Raw genomic sequence first — 15,238 nt, forward strand, 5'->3', positions numbered from 1 at the left:
CCACATTTCCTCTCTCTATACTGTCTGTCAAATAAAGGCAAAATCCTCAAAAAATCATCTTTAAAAAGGGCCACATCATCCCTACTGGTTTTCTATCATACTTAAATTCTTTGGCCAGTATGATCGTGAAACAAGTATTAAAGCGCATTCTATTGGGTATTTAATAGGTCTTAAATTAAACTTGTTGAACCCTACAGAAACCCTGTTTCAAATGAAACGAGTTCATCCTCTTGACTGTATTGATTGTGTTTATTATTATTGTTTATTCATTGCTATAAAATGTTAATAAATTGGTGAAAATGCCCATCACAATTTTCTGAAGATGTAAAGTGATGTCATATAGCTGTATATATATGTATGTTTAATTCAGTATTGAGCTTGGGAACAATTCAATGTTAACCCTAAAGCCACCCCATATATTGGTATATTGTATCACTGACTTATTGTAATACAATACTGGTGTACTGGAGGGACTGGAAAGTACTAAAGTAATGTGGTCACTGCTCTTATGTCTCTTGCCATATGATGGTGGTTCACATCACTGACATTTTTACACATGTTTAAGAACAAATGTTGTAAAAACACTTCAATAAGTGAATTAGTATCAGTACCAGTCTTAGTATTATTAGTATTTCAGTCTTATCCTGGTTTGTACCATATTATGGATATAATGTTTACATGGAATATAAGAAACCTGGTTATTCATATCCCTGTTTACATGGTCATTACAGTATCCAGGTTTCGCCTGCAGGTGTGTTTTGCTTCCTCAACATCTCAGCCACTTATTGTGTACCGATTGAGTTATTTCAACGGTTGAGAATGAACACAGTTTGGTTTCTGGCTGTCTGAACTCTGTTGGATTTAGCTTCTCCATCTGATCACCAGTAATGGAAACCAAGAGCAACAGAAAGACAATACAATCTATAATCTGCACTGCATTTCTGAAGTCAGACTTTCCTTTAATTCTAGGGTGTTGACCATTTTTGCATCATTTCATATATTTAATATATTACATCATATTTCTTGTTTTACAGACTAACTACTACGTAACTTGAGTTGAGGACATACATTGCAGAGAACAATCAGTAACATGGATAAAGTGTTAAAATGCCACAGAATTCTGGTCTCTATTAGAGAAGTCTAGCTAGCATAACCTGGTTTCTCAAAACCCAGGATATGATCTCATTCAGGTCTCTAAAACTAGGATATAGTGTTTGAATACACAACACATAACTCCAATTCTCCAAAAATCTGATCATGACCAGGATACAAATATAAACACACTCGATGATTCAACAACATCAAAATGCATTATCAAACATTTTAACCCTAACCTTTACCTAACCCTTTTACCTGTCTCCAGCAGGTTGTTCCCCATCAGGCCTCTTTGATATTCACTTTTCCCAAATGTACGTATTGTTATCATTGTTGGTTTGTAAGGGTATTGAAGGTCTTGCCTGGATAGCAGCTGCAACAATACACTCATTGCTGCAGTAGTTTGTGGGTTATAAATTCCGAGGATAGTATTTGCATTTATGGCTTCCTCTTTCTTCATCATTTAATACAAACCTGAAATACTTCTGAACTGCACCAATTGCATTCTTTTTAGGAGGCATTGCATTCATCTTATTGTTAAAATACCTTGTTCCCATCGTAATCGTAACCAGTAGATGTCTTGGCAATCTGCAGATTAGATTGTGATATTCTTATTGTTGGAAGTTTTTGCCTGATGGTTGCACATGACTTAAGTCATGGGGTCATTAAAATCATAAGGAATCATGACCATGACCAGGGACTATGAATACTATACCAAATAATCCCAAATTTCATAGCAATCCACTACCAGTTGTCTTACTTTGGATGACATTAATTACATTAATCACAACAATGTGTCCTACATTGAAATCTCTTCCCTTCTGTCTTTCTTCTGTCCAGGGTGCTAGTGGGAGTGATGTCGGCAGGCGAGGAGCTGGATGGTGAGGCGGCAGCGCCTGTGTACGTGTACGAATCCAAGGTCCACTGTGCCAATGTGCTGTTGAGCCTGGAGGAGCAGCGGCGGCAAGGCATCCTGTGCGATGTGACCATACTGGTGGAAGGCAGGGAGGTGCGAGCACACAGGGCCGTCCTCGCTGCCAGTAGCCGATACTTCCTGCAAGCCCTGCTGGGGCACCATGGGTCACCAGGAGAACCAGAGCCCATCATTAATCTGCCAGATAAGGTAAAGGGCCACAATGAGGACAAGGTCCAAATATCTCAGCCTCTGCTGTTTTGATTCTGACCATTCTTTTTTCTAATCTGTCTCTTGGCCTCTGACTTTATGGAAGTGCAATACTTAATCCCTGGAGTACCCCTTAAATATTTTATCCAGAAAGACTAGAATATACAGTAGATAGAACAGTCAATTGTATACTGACACTCACTAAACATAGAGGGCCAAATACACAAAAGAATTGTGTGGCTTTTGCAGCCACTAAACCTCTGCAAATTAGACAAAAAGAGAACCCGCAAAGGGTGAAATTCACTGCAAAACTGCATTGCCAAGCAAATAGCATGATATTCATACATTTGGCACAAATTTGGCCCCTTTCAATGCAAATAAGCCTTGCTGCAAAAACTCTAATTCACAAAGACCAGCTCTAATTGTCACACACAGTTAGGGTTGAGTTATTAGCGTCTTCAGATAGTTGGTGTTGGTGCACACTCACTCCTCTCTTTCTCTATCTCTCTCGCTCTCTCTCTTCAAATCTTCAGGCTTCAGGTGTGAGGCATTGAATGATATTGAATTGATATTGAATGATATCAATGGTGAAGTCTTCAGCCAGACATTGGGGGGATCAAGTGGGTATGGGGTGGTAGGTTTATCTCGGACTTTCAGCTACATGAAAAAAAATAATGTCCTGACAGCTCTGATGGAGCTCAGGATTCTTCCATAAGTTCTGCTTTATTATTATTATTATTATTATTATTATTATTATTTATCCCACCGTATAAACCTGAATCTGTGTGTAACAGCTGACCTGTGTAAATGTGTAGCAGAACTCAGAACATTAATTACCGTCAGATCCTGACTGATCCGGTGTTATTGAAGTCACCACTGCTGTGCTGCATACAGCCTCTTTCTCAGTTTGGAGACGTTCTTATCGTTTCAGCTGCTGTGTGATGCTGCAGCCAGCTGTGACACACAGCCAGCTGTGGGCAACAAACAGAACATCAGTACTGATGTTTCTGCAAAATCCCGGATACATTCAGTGACACCTGAACAACATTATTGTAAGATTCAGACATGAATCTAACATGTTTCAGACCTGCTTGAGTCACATTAATAGCTGTAGTCTATATTGATGGACTTTCAGTAGATTATGTTATAGATGTGAAATACTAGAGAAGTCAAAGAAGCAAAATACATGGAAGTTGGTTTGTGATTGTGGAGAGCTTGTGTGTATGCTCCTCTGCTAATTAAAGACACTTAATTTGAGGCTTTTGTGCTCTCTGCAGTTTTCATTATGGACCAATCTGTGTGCTGAAATGTGGAGAAAAGCCTGAAACACTAGAAACTGCTCTGCTCACTCAAACAGACGCAAAACAAGGGCAAATTGCACTCAACTGCAAAACTTTATGGGCGTGTTTGCGCTGGCCTATCATTTGCGCAAAATCTTTTGTGAACAGGGCTTTAAAACAGAGCAAATTGCAGGTGTAAATGATGCACAATTCACGGTCCTGTTAGCAGGAGCAATCCATTCTTTGTGGATTTGGTGCAAGGATTCACACACTTTATTGCTTTCCAGCTGTCTTATGCACACCATAACTCTATCAAGAAAGTAATGCACAGTAGTAAACTGGAATTCAGGTAGTCATTAACATGTACCAAATGTAAGATGACCCTGATTATAAGATGACCCCCCACCCCCTTTTCTCTGCTAAAAGTGCAATAATACCATTAAAGCAGAATGTAAATCCCACAATTGTGTATCTTGTCTATCAGTCAGACATTCACACTCTCTTGTCAGGCTCATGGAAGTGGTCAAAATGATTTTCTCTGGCAGTTAACATTTTTCAGACTTTTTGACCTTTTGAGCTCCTCACCATCTTTGAAAGCAGTAATTGGCAGCTTGATAGATGATTCAGTCCATGGTCCGTTTCTGCAGTAAAAACGTCAAAAGACACTTCCTTTGCTGCAGAAAGACATGGTTAGAAACCCCTGTAGATTAAACTGAGCTAACCAAACACTTTCAGGGCTGACTGACTCTAACAGACAAACTATAAAGAGACATGAAGACACTTGCTAGCAACATTACCATTACCAACAACCCATAATTCAACAGTCTCTGTAAGAGCCAGTGTTACACGGGTACTTTATCAATTCAAAATGAAGATCTGATGTTGTGAACATGTAATGGTCACACTAGCAGGCGTTGCACAGAGCCTGCTGTTATAGAGAATGGTGAGATGAAATGTATTGTACAAGTAGGATAGGCGTACACATTTTCAGCAGGTCTCTTCTCGAAGGCATTCATAGTGTTGCACCTGGTTCTACACCTGAAAAAGGACATTGTAAAGAATGAAAAACGAGAGCTTAAGAGAAGTTCAAACCACGCCAACATTTACACCTTCACAGAACTGGCCAATCACTGCTCGAAGTGGGCTTGTCTATTTGTGAAGTTACAAAAATGATCTGACGCTGCCAACCGAGTTCTGACTGAGGAGTAGGGGGATGGGATTTCAGACACTTATAAAGGACCAGTATATTCCTTCAGAACAGCTTGTTGGATGGTCAAATAGCTTCACAAAACCCCCACCCCCACACCTCTCCAACACAGGATTATGGGGGACTGCGTAGGGCCATTTCTGTAACTTTCTGACACAGTCAAGTGACATTCACACCCACTTCAGCAATGACTGTTGAACTGTGTGGAGGTGAGAGAGCAGCCAGGATTTAAACATTTCAAACTAGCTCTCTTTTTTTCATTCTTATTTCTCTCATTTTTCATGTGAGCAACAGAGTGCAACGCTATGATTGTCTTCCAGGAGAGACTGTCTGGAAATATGCACTGTTATCCCAATTTTTAAATTATAGCATGTCTCCCTCATCCCTCTCCCCTCCCCTCTCTGTGATGGTTGGCTTTTCACTTCACCTTTGAGTCTGGCCATTCAGAACGTCTATAAACACATTTGATTTCCCACGTGGTCGTACAGCACGTCGTAAAACCAGTTCTGATTGACCATAAATTGACCTTTAGGCAATCCGATAACTGCTCAGTCTGGAGTCCACTGAGACTTTCCAAACCTAAATATAGTGTATCTGAACAGACTTGAAAGAAAGTGAACAGCAACACAGACAGCAACATGATGCTCCATCAATTACTGAGCAGCTGCAGTGGAAAATAGCAGCAATACATGTCATTTGTTATGCACTTCACAGTTCATACTCTCCTTTTGTCTCAAAAAACACATTTTTCGCCTGTGATGATGGTGAAAAACCATGTGATCACTTCGGTATTGACATATTGACACAAAGACCTAAAACCTGTGCTGTATATAATTTGGACCCTGTACCATTTGGGTCCTGGGTCGGCCTTGTTTCCTAGGACCTCTGAAGAACTGAAGAGTAAAGGTTGTGGGTAGTTACCTTTACCTTTGTGACTGTGAAGGATAGTATGTATGTAAAGTAGCTGCAGGAGGATGCTGGACAAAATCGTGGAGCAAACTTGACCTTCCTTGGATAAATAAGGTAAAAAGAGAAGGAAGGGTACATGGATGGAAACAGCAGGGCTGAAACAACTTGGTCTGTGTATCAAAACATGTTGGGCATTGATATTAATGCTGTTACCCTGTTAGTTGCTGCCTCCTCCATTCACCACTAAAGCTGATCAGGGAGCAGCTCATGATCCCAGTGGCTGGCATTACCATATAATGTCCCAGATCTGTCATATTGATTAATATGTCTCTGTGATACTACCTTATACAGTAATCACTGGCAAGGCCGCCACCACTTTACAAATCAAACTCCATCCCCTAATGACTCTAAGCATGGCTTTATGTTCCACATCCTTTCTGCCGCCCTTTCACTCACCCTTTCATGAATGACTGTAACTCAGTGTGGCTTAGTGCTGAATACAAGTTTGGATATGGAATTTAGAATTTCACAACTAAGGACACAGCTGTATTACTGTGATACTCTGGTGTTCTTGGCTCTCTTAAAATGGAAAATTTTATTGTCTAGGTTATTGTTTTCCATCTGATGGTAGATCATACTGATTTATGCACCTTTATGGTACTTTAGAATGATTGAACATGGGGATAATAAAGAATATAAAATTAAGGGCTGTATTTTCAGTTGTACATCTTACACACGCCTGACAAATCTGATCTGTTAAATCTAACAAAAAATCTGTGTATTGCTTCAGGTATATATTGAATGTGAATTCCTTGGCTTCTTAGCCATTAAAAGTGTAGTTCTAGATGTATTTTCAGTTGTGTGATGGTCATTTACTGTTCATCAGATAGAGAAGTATGCTTTGCAGATGTGAAAATAATAATGACTATGACAGCTGATCACTGCCATTTTTGCAATGGCTGTATCTTTTAACATGCTCGGGGTCATGCAGCGCACATGTAGCTCTCATCTGGTGTTTTTATTAGTCTAAATTCACCTTGAAGTCATTTAAGAGAAAAAGGGGAACACTATATTACGTGGTTAACAATCACTCATATTGATTGATTATTTCCATCTCTCTCTGTGCTGGTGCTCGTTTGTAAGGTTGGTAGAATAGTGGAGTGAAGCTTCTCCTGGCTCCTCTCTGTGCCTCTTAAGATGTGCTTCTGCACAGAATGCAGCAGCTGCTGATGCTAGCTGAAAATAGGCTTACATGCACTGCACACCAATATACACACACATACATTTTCATGTACACACACATGCACACACAGCAATATAGGGCAAACGCATGCATACAGCAGCACGCACTCTCAACATCCCCTCCATCACACACACACATATGAACAAACATAGCAGCCATGCTGACTGTAAGGAACCAGAAGACAGCAAGGGAGAAGAGGGGTGAAGAGTGTGAGAGAGGAGGGAACAAGCAAAGGATCCATGCAAGAAGACAAAGATAAGATGATAAAAAGGGAATGTGTGAAAATAACTGACTATGAATAAAATGGATTGTTTGCTTCAGTTTTATCCATTCAAAGCTCACAACCTCATTGTTTAATATCCAATTTGTAATATGCAGTATTTCCCCCCCTAAAATGATGTCATAACACACAATACTGTTCTTCTTTTACTGAGAACAAGCAATACTAACTATAATGAATCTCTTCAAAGCCTCAAAATAGAAAAAATACAAACTTCTGTATGACACAATTCAGTTGACTCATCTCCATGGTAATTATGAGGTTGTAGTTAGTGGTGGTATTGTTGAAAGGTGTCTTTAATATTTTGTTAACCATTTACAGACAGCACATTGTTGTTTTCAGGTATACAGGACAAAAGCATTGCACTGTAAGTTTCAGCTTCCTAACTGCTGGCCCTATTCCTGAACACGTTCATCAAGTCTTGGCTACACTGTGTGGGGAGAAGTGAGGATTGGTTCAACTAAGCAAGATAAGCATGATCAAGTGTTGTCAGGCATCATGGGTGTTTTGTAAATATTAACTGTAATGGGTTCACCAGGGTTAGGGTTCAATTTGTAGCAGATTGTTTTCCAGGAAAATTTGAAAGTGGCTGACATCATTTGACATCATTGCCCTGATCTGTGTGAGCAGCCATAAAACAGAAAGGTTGAGTCTTTTTTTTTTTTACATTGTGCACATCAATGATGTTAAGATCATTGCACCTGTTGATATTTAAAGCTGCTGTTTACGTGTGTACAAGTCAGAATCTCACTATGTATTAATTTTAAGTGTATGCTTAAGGTACTGACAAGTAATACATTCTTAAATATTATTTACTGAAATTTGTACTCCCTCTTCCATAGGTGACGGCTAAGGGTTTTGCTCCACTTCTCCAGTTTGCCTACACAGCCAAGCTGATTTTAAGTCAGGACAACATCCATGAGGTCATCCTGTGTGCTGACTTCCTGGGTGTTCACAATTTGGAGGACTCTTGCTTCCGGTTCCTTCAAGTCCAGCTACAGAATGACAGCCAACATGCCATTAACAGCAAGGTGGAATATGGTGATCACATCACGGCCGATGACACAGTCTTTTCTGAGGCAGTATCCTTGGATGATTCTGCAGAGAGCAGGCAGCAACCCAATCATGTAGCAAGCACTGCGTCACTTCCCTCTGACCTTCCTCAATGTCCCAAATACAGGAAATACCAGTACCAGATCTGTGAGAAGCACAATGGCGAAAACCATCATGGCGATGATGATGTAATTTTGGCCAACCATACCTCAGTTATCCCAGTGAGTTCCCAGCTCCCAGACAGCAGTGCTGCTCCACAAACTCTTCTTACTCCTTCCAGGATCAAAGAGGAACCCTTTGTGTTTGAGGAAGGAGATGACAGGAATGGATGCAACCCAGAATTGTGTACTGAGGAGGTACTGGAGATGGAGCTAGAGGTAGAAGGGGTTCCAGAAGCAGCTGAGCACTCTCCAAGCAGAGGCTCACCCTCTTCCTGCCTGCGCTCCTACCTTCAGAGAGGTGGCCTAGATCTCAGTGGAGTGCCCAGTACCACCATCCAGCAGCTCCTCACCAACAGACTGTCCCTCAACCACTACAGGGAACTGGTCAAAGATAAGCAGAGGGATAAGAGGGAATCTCTGGTTCAAGTGGGCCTCAAGAACAGAATTGCAGATGTTATACCAGCAGCGCTGACTGGCATTGGCAGGAACATGGAAAGGCCAGTGTCCAAAGCCTCCTCCTCTAAACATGAGGGGGAGCTAGACAGACGTAGTGTCATTTTCTCTTCAGCAACTGGCGAACAACAAATGTTGGCCCATTCCTACATGGAGGAGAAGTTCAGAGAAAAAGTTTCAAACCTAATGCAGATAGAAGCTCCTTCTTCTGGCAGGTCATGCCTCAGTGCCAGCTGCCCTGTTCCCATCAAGACATCAGCCCACTCTCCCTCCCCCTCTGAGCCCCGAACTCAGACTTCCAGCTCCCGTTCCTCGTTCTCTTACCCAGAAGACGCAGGCAGTGGCAGCTCACCTTCCAGCCTGCGACAGTTTGACTTCTCCTTATCCCCGCACTCGGGCTCCATCTCTGGACTGTCTCACTGCTTGGCTGGGGTGGTGGAGCAGAGAAACCCTCACAGTGGAGAGGTTGTCTTCTCTCAGGGTTGCACCAAGATCAAAAGTGAGATGGGATTTGGTGCCAGTGGTGGCAACTCCAGCGATGAATCATGCTCGTTCTCAGAGGGAGACAGTGAAAGTAGCGTCACCAGAATCTCTGGCCCTGAGGTTGGTGTGGTGCTTTATTATACTTTCTTTATTATGCTTGATCTTTATGTTAAGGTACATTCAGCTACTCTGGTTTGTTAAAGTGAGACAATGTAACTTTTGTTGAACACTGATCACAACCAGTGGTGGAAGTATTCAGATCCTTTATTTAAGTAATGCAATGTAAAAACACTCAATTACAAGTAATTGCCCTGCATGAAAAAATCTACTTAAATAAAAGTACATAAGTATTATCAGCTTGATGTAGTTAAAGTGTCTGCAGTAAAAGTAGTAGTTTGGTCCATAAGACTGACACACACACACACACACACACACACACATGCACGCACGCACACACACACACAGTCATCTTCGATTTTCAAAATAAAAGCTCAAGATGGTAACTTTACCATAACAAGAAGGTCAGGATGAGGTTTGTTTTTCAAAATAAAAGCCCCCGACGGTCACTATATGTTAACAGGACACTAGGGATGGACCTCGTTTTTCAAAATAAAAGCCCCAGAAGGTAACTGTATCTTAACAGGGAACTCAGGACATGGCTGTTTTTTTATTTTGAAAAATTAGGCACGTTTTTTCAAAATAAAAGCCCATATCAGTCAATATATGTTAAGAGGAAACTAGGAATGGACCTAATTTTATAAAATAAAAGTGCTTATAGTTCAACTCTTGTCAAGGCTTAGACTACGGTTGATGTTTTATCCAACAAAGACAATTACAGGAAACCTCAACTCCATCTCAGTGCACTTAAGCTCATTTAAGTCCTTGCTCTTAAACTCCTATTTGAACTTCTTTCATTGCTTAGTCTATATTTTGCATCCTTCACCCCTTTCCCACAATTCCAACTATTCATACTTCTTCAGCTCCTTTCTCGTGCATTTTCAACTCTTATTTACTGATTAATACTCAATTGAAACCTCAAAATGTTCCACATCTTTCATACACTAGTAGTTTTAACCTTGGGAAATGAAGGGTAATTTAACATTTCAATTGCTACTTATGGAAAGTAACTAATTACATTTACTCAAGTACTGTACTTTACTGGAGTATTTCCATTTGATGCTACTTTATACTTCCATTCACCTACATTTCAGAGGGAAATATTGTACTTTCTACTCCACTACATTTATTTGACAGCTTTAGAATCAGATGAAGATTTGACACAATGGATAATATAACAAGCTTTTAAAATACAACACATTGTTAAAGATGAAACCATTTCTCAGTGTCAGTTAATTAGCAGTTATTTATCTTAAGTAAGCTTACACTAGCCACCATAAGCTGCTGCGCATACAAGACCAAGTAAGACTGTGGCAACAAACCCCTGAGTGTATTGAATTTTCTTATAAATTCATTTCATTCATAAAAGGAAGATTGTGTCATTTCTTCTCATATTGAGCCACATAGTCTCAGTTCAAAAGAGCTTAAAAGACATTCATATAACATCATATTAGTGTTCTTGGTAATTATCTACAAATGGACCACTGTGCATATTGTTCATGCTTTTTTAGAACTTATTTTCCCATTCTATCACTCACTTTTTCTCCTCTGTACTGCTTATGATGGCAACATTTTCACCAGTTCACCAGTTTATTATGTTCAGCAAGAATGACTCTGAGCAATGACTGGCCTCTATTTAACCCTAACTTGAAAAGCACATATTCTTGTGTTGGTAGCTTGTATCAGTCATTTCTTTCAAGCACATTATAGGTGTTATTTACAGCTGGGACTATTCTTAGACAGTGTCCTCTCTCAGGAGAAATGACGCAAACACTTCTCTCACATACTCCTTTGAGTTAAAAGAGCTATATGGTTGCCATGGTGATGCCCTAGCACATAGCAATATTTGATGAGATGTGAGGTGAGTTTTATATCGGAGCTCTCTCTCTCTCTCTCTCTCTCTCTCTATGTGTCATACACATACCCATACACACAGAAGATATTAGCTTTATTAGATTTGAGTGGTGGTGGCCTCTGGCCTGTGGATGAGTCAGTGAACATGAGTAAGTGCTGGAATGTGTTGGAGAATGTGTTGGCCAAAGGTGGTCAGCTATTCTGAATAGACATACTGGACCAGACACTTGGAGAGCCATTTTACAGGGGTCACAACTACAAACCCAGTCCATTTATTTCAGGCTCTGCTCTCATGACAACTACAAGTGTATGTGCATAACTATTTTTAGACCTGTGTACCTACAGTATTAACCATGATGTTCTGGCACCTTACAGATATTCCATCTCCGCTTATATTCATGTTGGAATGTAATTATAGTCACAAATCCAAAATTTTTTGTGTGCTCATTAGGCTGACTGAAGTCATTCTGCTTTTTAAGCTACCAGTCAGCCTCTTTGTAATATAATATATTGGCTAACAAGCCAATTAATTTACTACAAAGACAATCAGGTATAGTGACCTGGGTCGCTTTATCCTCTGTCCAAAGCTGTCTTCAACTTGTTTGATACCAGGATAAACAAATACACAACGCATTATTTAGTTTTTCCTTTTTTTGTGTGTAAATTAGAAAAATTGAAATCTATGTGCTTTTCCCATTTTCATCTTCAAATTGTTTATTTGAATAGAAATTAAACCAAAACCAGAAAACAACTTGTTTTTCACTTTTATTGTTATATCTAAGACAATAGGCTTCATTGTCTGGGGAACATGAATGTCTGTGCCAAATATCTTATCTGCCCCTACTGCGTTTCTACAAAAACATTTTTATTGGCTATAGCCTAGATAGATAGATAGATAGATAGATGGTAGTTGATAGTTTAACAATGAAGACAACGACTCCCATGATCCCATGCTACTTCACACCGTCATCACACTCCGTCTTTTGTTATTGTTTTGATTGAGAGACCCCCACTGGCAGAAATACATTTTGTGCGTTTAACTAATTAATTGATTAATGTATTTATTATTATATTTGGATCCCCATTAGCCACTACCAAGGTAGCAACTATTCTTCCTAGGTTCCACACAAGTAAACATTACATCATAATGCAAAACAATAGTGTGATAAAATTTGAGGCAAAAGAAAAGGGGAAAAAAGTACAATGAGTCAACACCAATAAAAACTAATAATAATGATGAAAAACAATAATGACAACCGGTACCCAACACTATATCTTAAGTGTAAATAAGTGTGTTTGTGATGGTAATCCATTCCATATTTTCATTCCTCTGCCTTGAATTAGTTGTTGAAACACAAAGTCAAAAACAACCTTTCAGAATTCCACTTCTTTCAATTTCTAGGTTGTGATCACAAAGTGTTAGGACTATTATTATTATATTATTTTCTTTCTTTTAGATATTTTCCCAACTCAACTACTTGTTTTCAATAAAAGCACAAGTTTAACGGCTTAAATGTCATCATTTAGTGGAGCTGTTTGATTTCTGACACTGTTTTGTAAGCAGTCTGAATATCTAAGAAGGCAGCTGACAATGATGACACTATTAATGTCAACAATATCTGAAAAAGAATCACTGCTAAGACACAAAGTTATACTAATGTTACATTGTTACCCACCTAAGCACTTTGGGAAACGTGTAGCTTGTAAAATAGAGTTTTGTATATTCATACTTAGTTGTTTTAATTTTTAGGTATGTGTGTGCTTGTACACACCTACATCATATATACTCCTGTGTGTGTGTTTGTTTGTGTGTGTGTGTGTGTGTGTGTGTGTGGTCTGTCCCACTTCTTTGCCCTGACCCAGTTGTCTTACCCATAGAGCGGACACACACACACACCCTAGGGTGCCCTGTAGGCAGGTGGAAGGAGTCCTGTCCATGTTTTCTCCACCATCTGCTACTTCTGACCCCAGAACTGGCCTTTCCAATTAGGCCAGCTCACCAAGACTCCCTTTTCTGTCCCTCTTTGCATTCAGCAGTTTTGCTTTTTTTCCTCCTTATTGAAGTATTGTTTAAGTAGTAATATGTATTTACATGACTTCTCATAGTTGATTTTTGGGTTAATTCTTGATTATTTTGTTGATCAGGTATTCTACAGGTTATTCTAACAATTAAATGAGTAATCAAATAAAAATCCTCTTTAAATACAGAGACCAGGGCCTTGTCTCACTAAGTCAGGCTTCACTAAATTCACCACTGGTGATCCAATGTAATTTATCTAACAATGCTGGTTACCAGCCACCACCTCTGTTAACCCTGCTCTTTTCCCATCCAGCTCTAATGCACACGCATGAAAGAAGTGGGGTTTGTAACAAACAGCCACATCATGAAACATCAACAGATCCAGAGCAGTTTATTTAATATGCAGTTAGATAAGACTGTTGATCCCTGATGAGAACTGTGGTCATTGCAGCAGGAAAAAGGCATAAAAGTGTCAATATTTTTATGATGGACACTAGTATAACCTGCCTACGTGTTTGTTTAAGGCCTGGGATGCTGGTTATAGTGTAAACATTTACTATATTTTCCTGCAGGAGTGCTGACTCAAATTTTCCTTACAGTGAATTGGTGAGGAGGTGTGTTTTTTTCATATGTTTCATCCATAAGCCTGAAAAAAAAACTGTTTCTTGCAGGTTTGGTCTATGGCACTATTGACCATGGCAACAGAACTGAGATAACCCCAAGGTTATAATTAATCCTGTTTCAGGAGCCAGGCCCCTGGTTTCTTTTGGTTAATATTACTCATTGACACTAGAAATAAACAATATGATATAAAAGATATAAAATTTCCTAATGGCAGTAAGTATTGGCATGTATCACGGCTATTTTACTGGAATGATATCATGTAACTACTTAGGTTAAAGGATAGATTCACAATTTTTCAAGTCTGTATTAAAACAGTCAGGTGAGGTTTTCTTGCTGTAATCATTCCTCCTGTTCATACTGAGCATTAATAGATCCCTTCATAATGCACTTACAATGGAAGTGATGGAGGACAAAATCCACAGTCCTCCTTCTGTGTAAAAATGTATTGAAAAGTTTATCTGAAGCTAATATGAAGCTTTAGCGTCCAAATGAGTCAAACCAAGTAGATATCTTTCAACGTTACAGTCTTTTTTAGTGCCAAAGTCCCTCTTTTTGTTACCATAAAAACTACTGACTAAGCATACTACAAGCAAGCATATAAGTATATATACTAACAAGAACAAGAAAATTACAGGCTCATCTCTAAGTTATCCTTTGCAGCCAAACTTTTAGAAAAAGTGGTTGCTAAGCAGCTCACAACTACAATAGATGAGCATAATATCTTTGATAAGTTTCAGTCTGGCTTCCGCTGGTTGCATTCAACAGTAACAGCTCTACTCAGAGTCTCAAACAATATCTTTATGTCTGTATGCACACTTTTTGCTTTACCTCCTCTGTCAATCACTTTGTGACATCTCTGCTCTTGAAAGGTGCTATATAAATAAAATTACTTACTTACTTATACTTCCACTGCAGCTCAACAGGGAAGCACTGTCAGCCTCATATAAGCTTCACATCAACATTTAAATGCATATTTACACTAAATAACTGTGGACACACGGTGGATTTTGGCCCTGATCACTTACATTGAAAGCACATTTGAAGGATCTTTTAATATCCAGTATGAACAAGAGGAATGATTACAGCGAGGAAAAGCTCTTTCACTGTTCATATGGACATTTGACTGTTGTTTTAAGACTGACTTGAAAAATGTGTGAACCTCTCCTTTAAGCCCTTGTGGTCACTAGGTCAGTAGGGATAGCCTCACTAGCCAAAAATGAGAAATGTATGAAATTTGTTTTCTTAATGCTGTGTCGTAATGCTTTTGATTCCCTGTCTATGTAGATGGTGAACTTCTTTGCATACAGCCAATAGATAACATTAGATAACACATAGA

General features: G+C 39.4%; 1 protein-coding gene across 1 annotated transcript in view; it reads left to right on the forward strand.

Annotated features, from left to right (window-relative positions):
* Positions 1–15,238, forward strand: part of bach2a (BTB and CNC homology 1, basic leucine zipper transcription factor 2a) — a 64,707-nt gene that overhangs the window by 44,152 nt on the left and 5,317 nt on the right. Inside the window, exons 2-3 of the mRNA XM_044375316.1 lie at positions 1,936–2,218; positions 7,980–9,407. Of these exons, the coding sequence (XP_044231251.1) occupies positions 1,952–2,218; positions 7,980–9,407 (1,695 nt within the window). The 5' untranslated portion in view covers positions 1,936–1,951. The remainder of the gene's footprint in view (positions 1–1,935; positions 2,219–7,979; positions 9,408–15,238) is intronic.

Source organism: Thunnus albacares, chromosome 15, assembly GCF_914725855.1.
Source record: "Thunnus albacares chromosome 15, fThuAlb1.1, whole genome shotgun sequence".
Classification (NCBI taxonomy): domain Eukaryota; kingdom Metazoa; phylum Chordata; class Actinopteri; order Scombriformes; family Scombridae; genus Thunnus; species Thunnus albacares.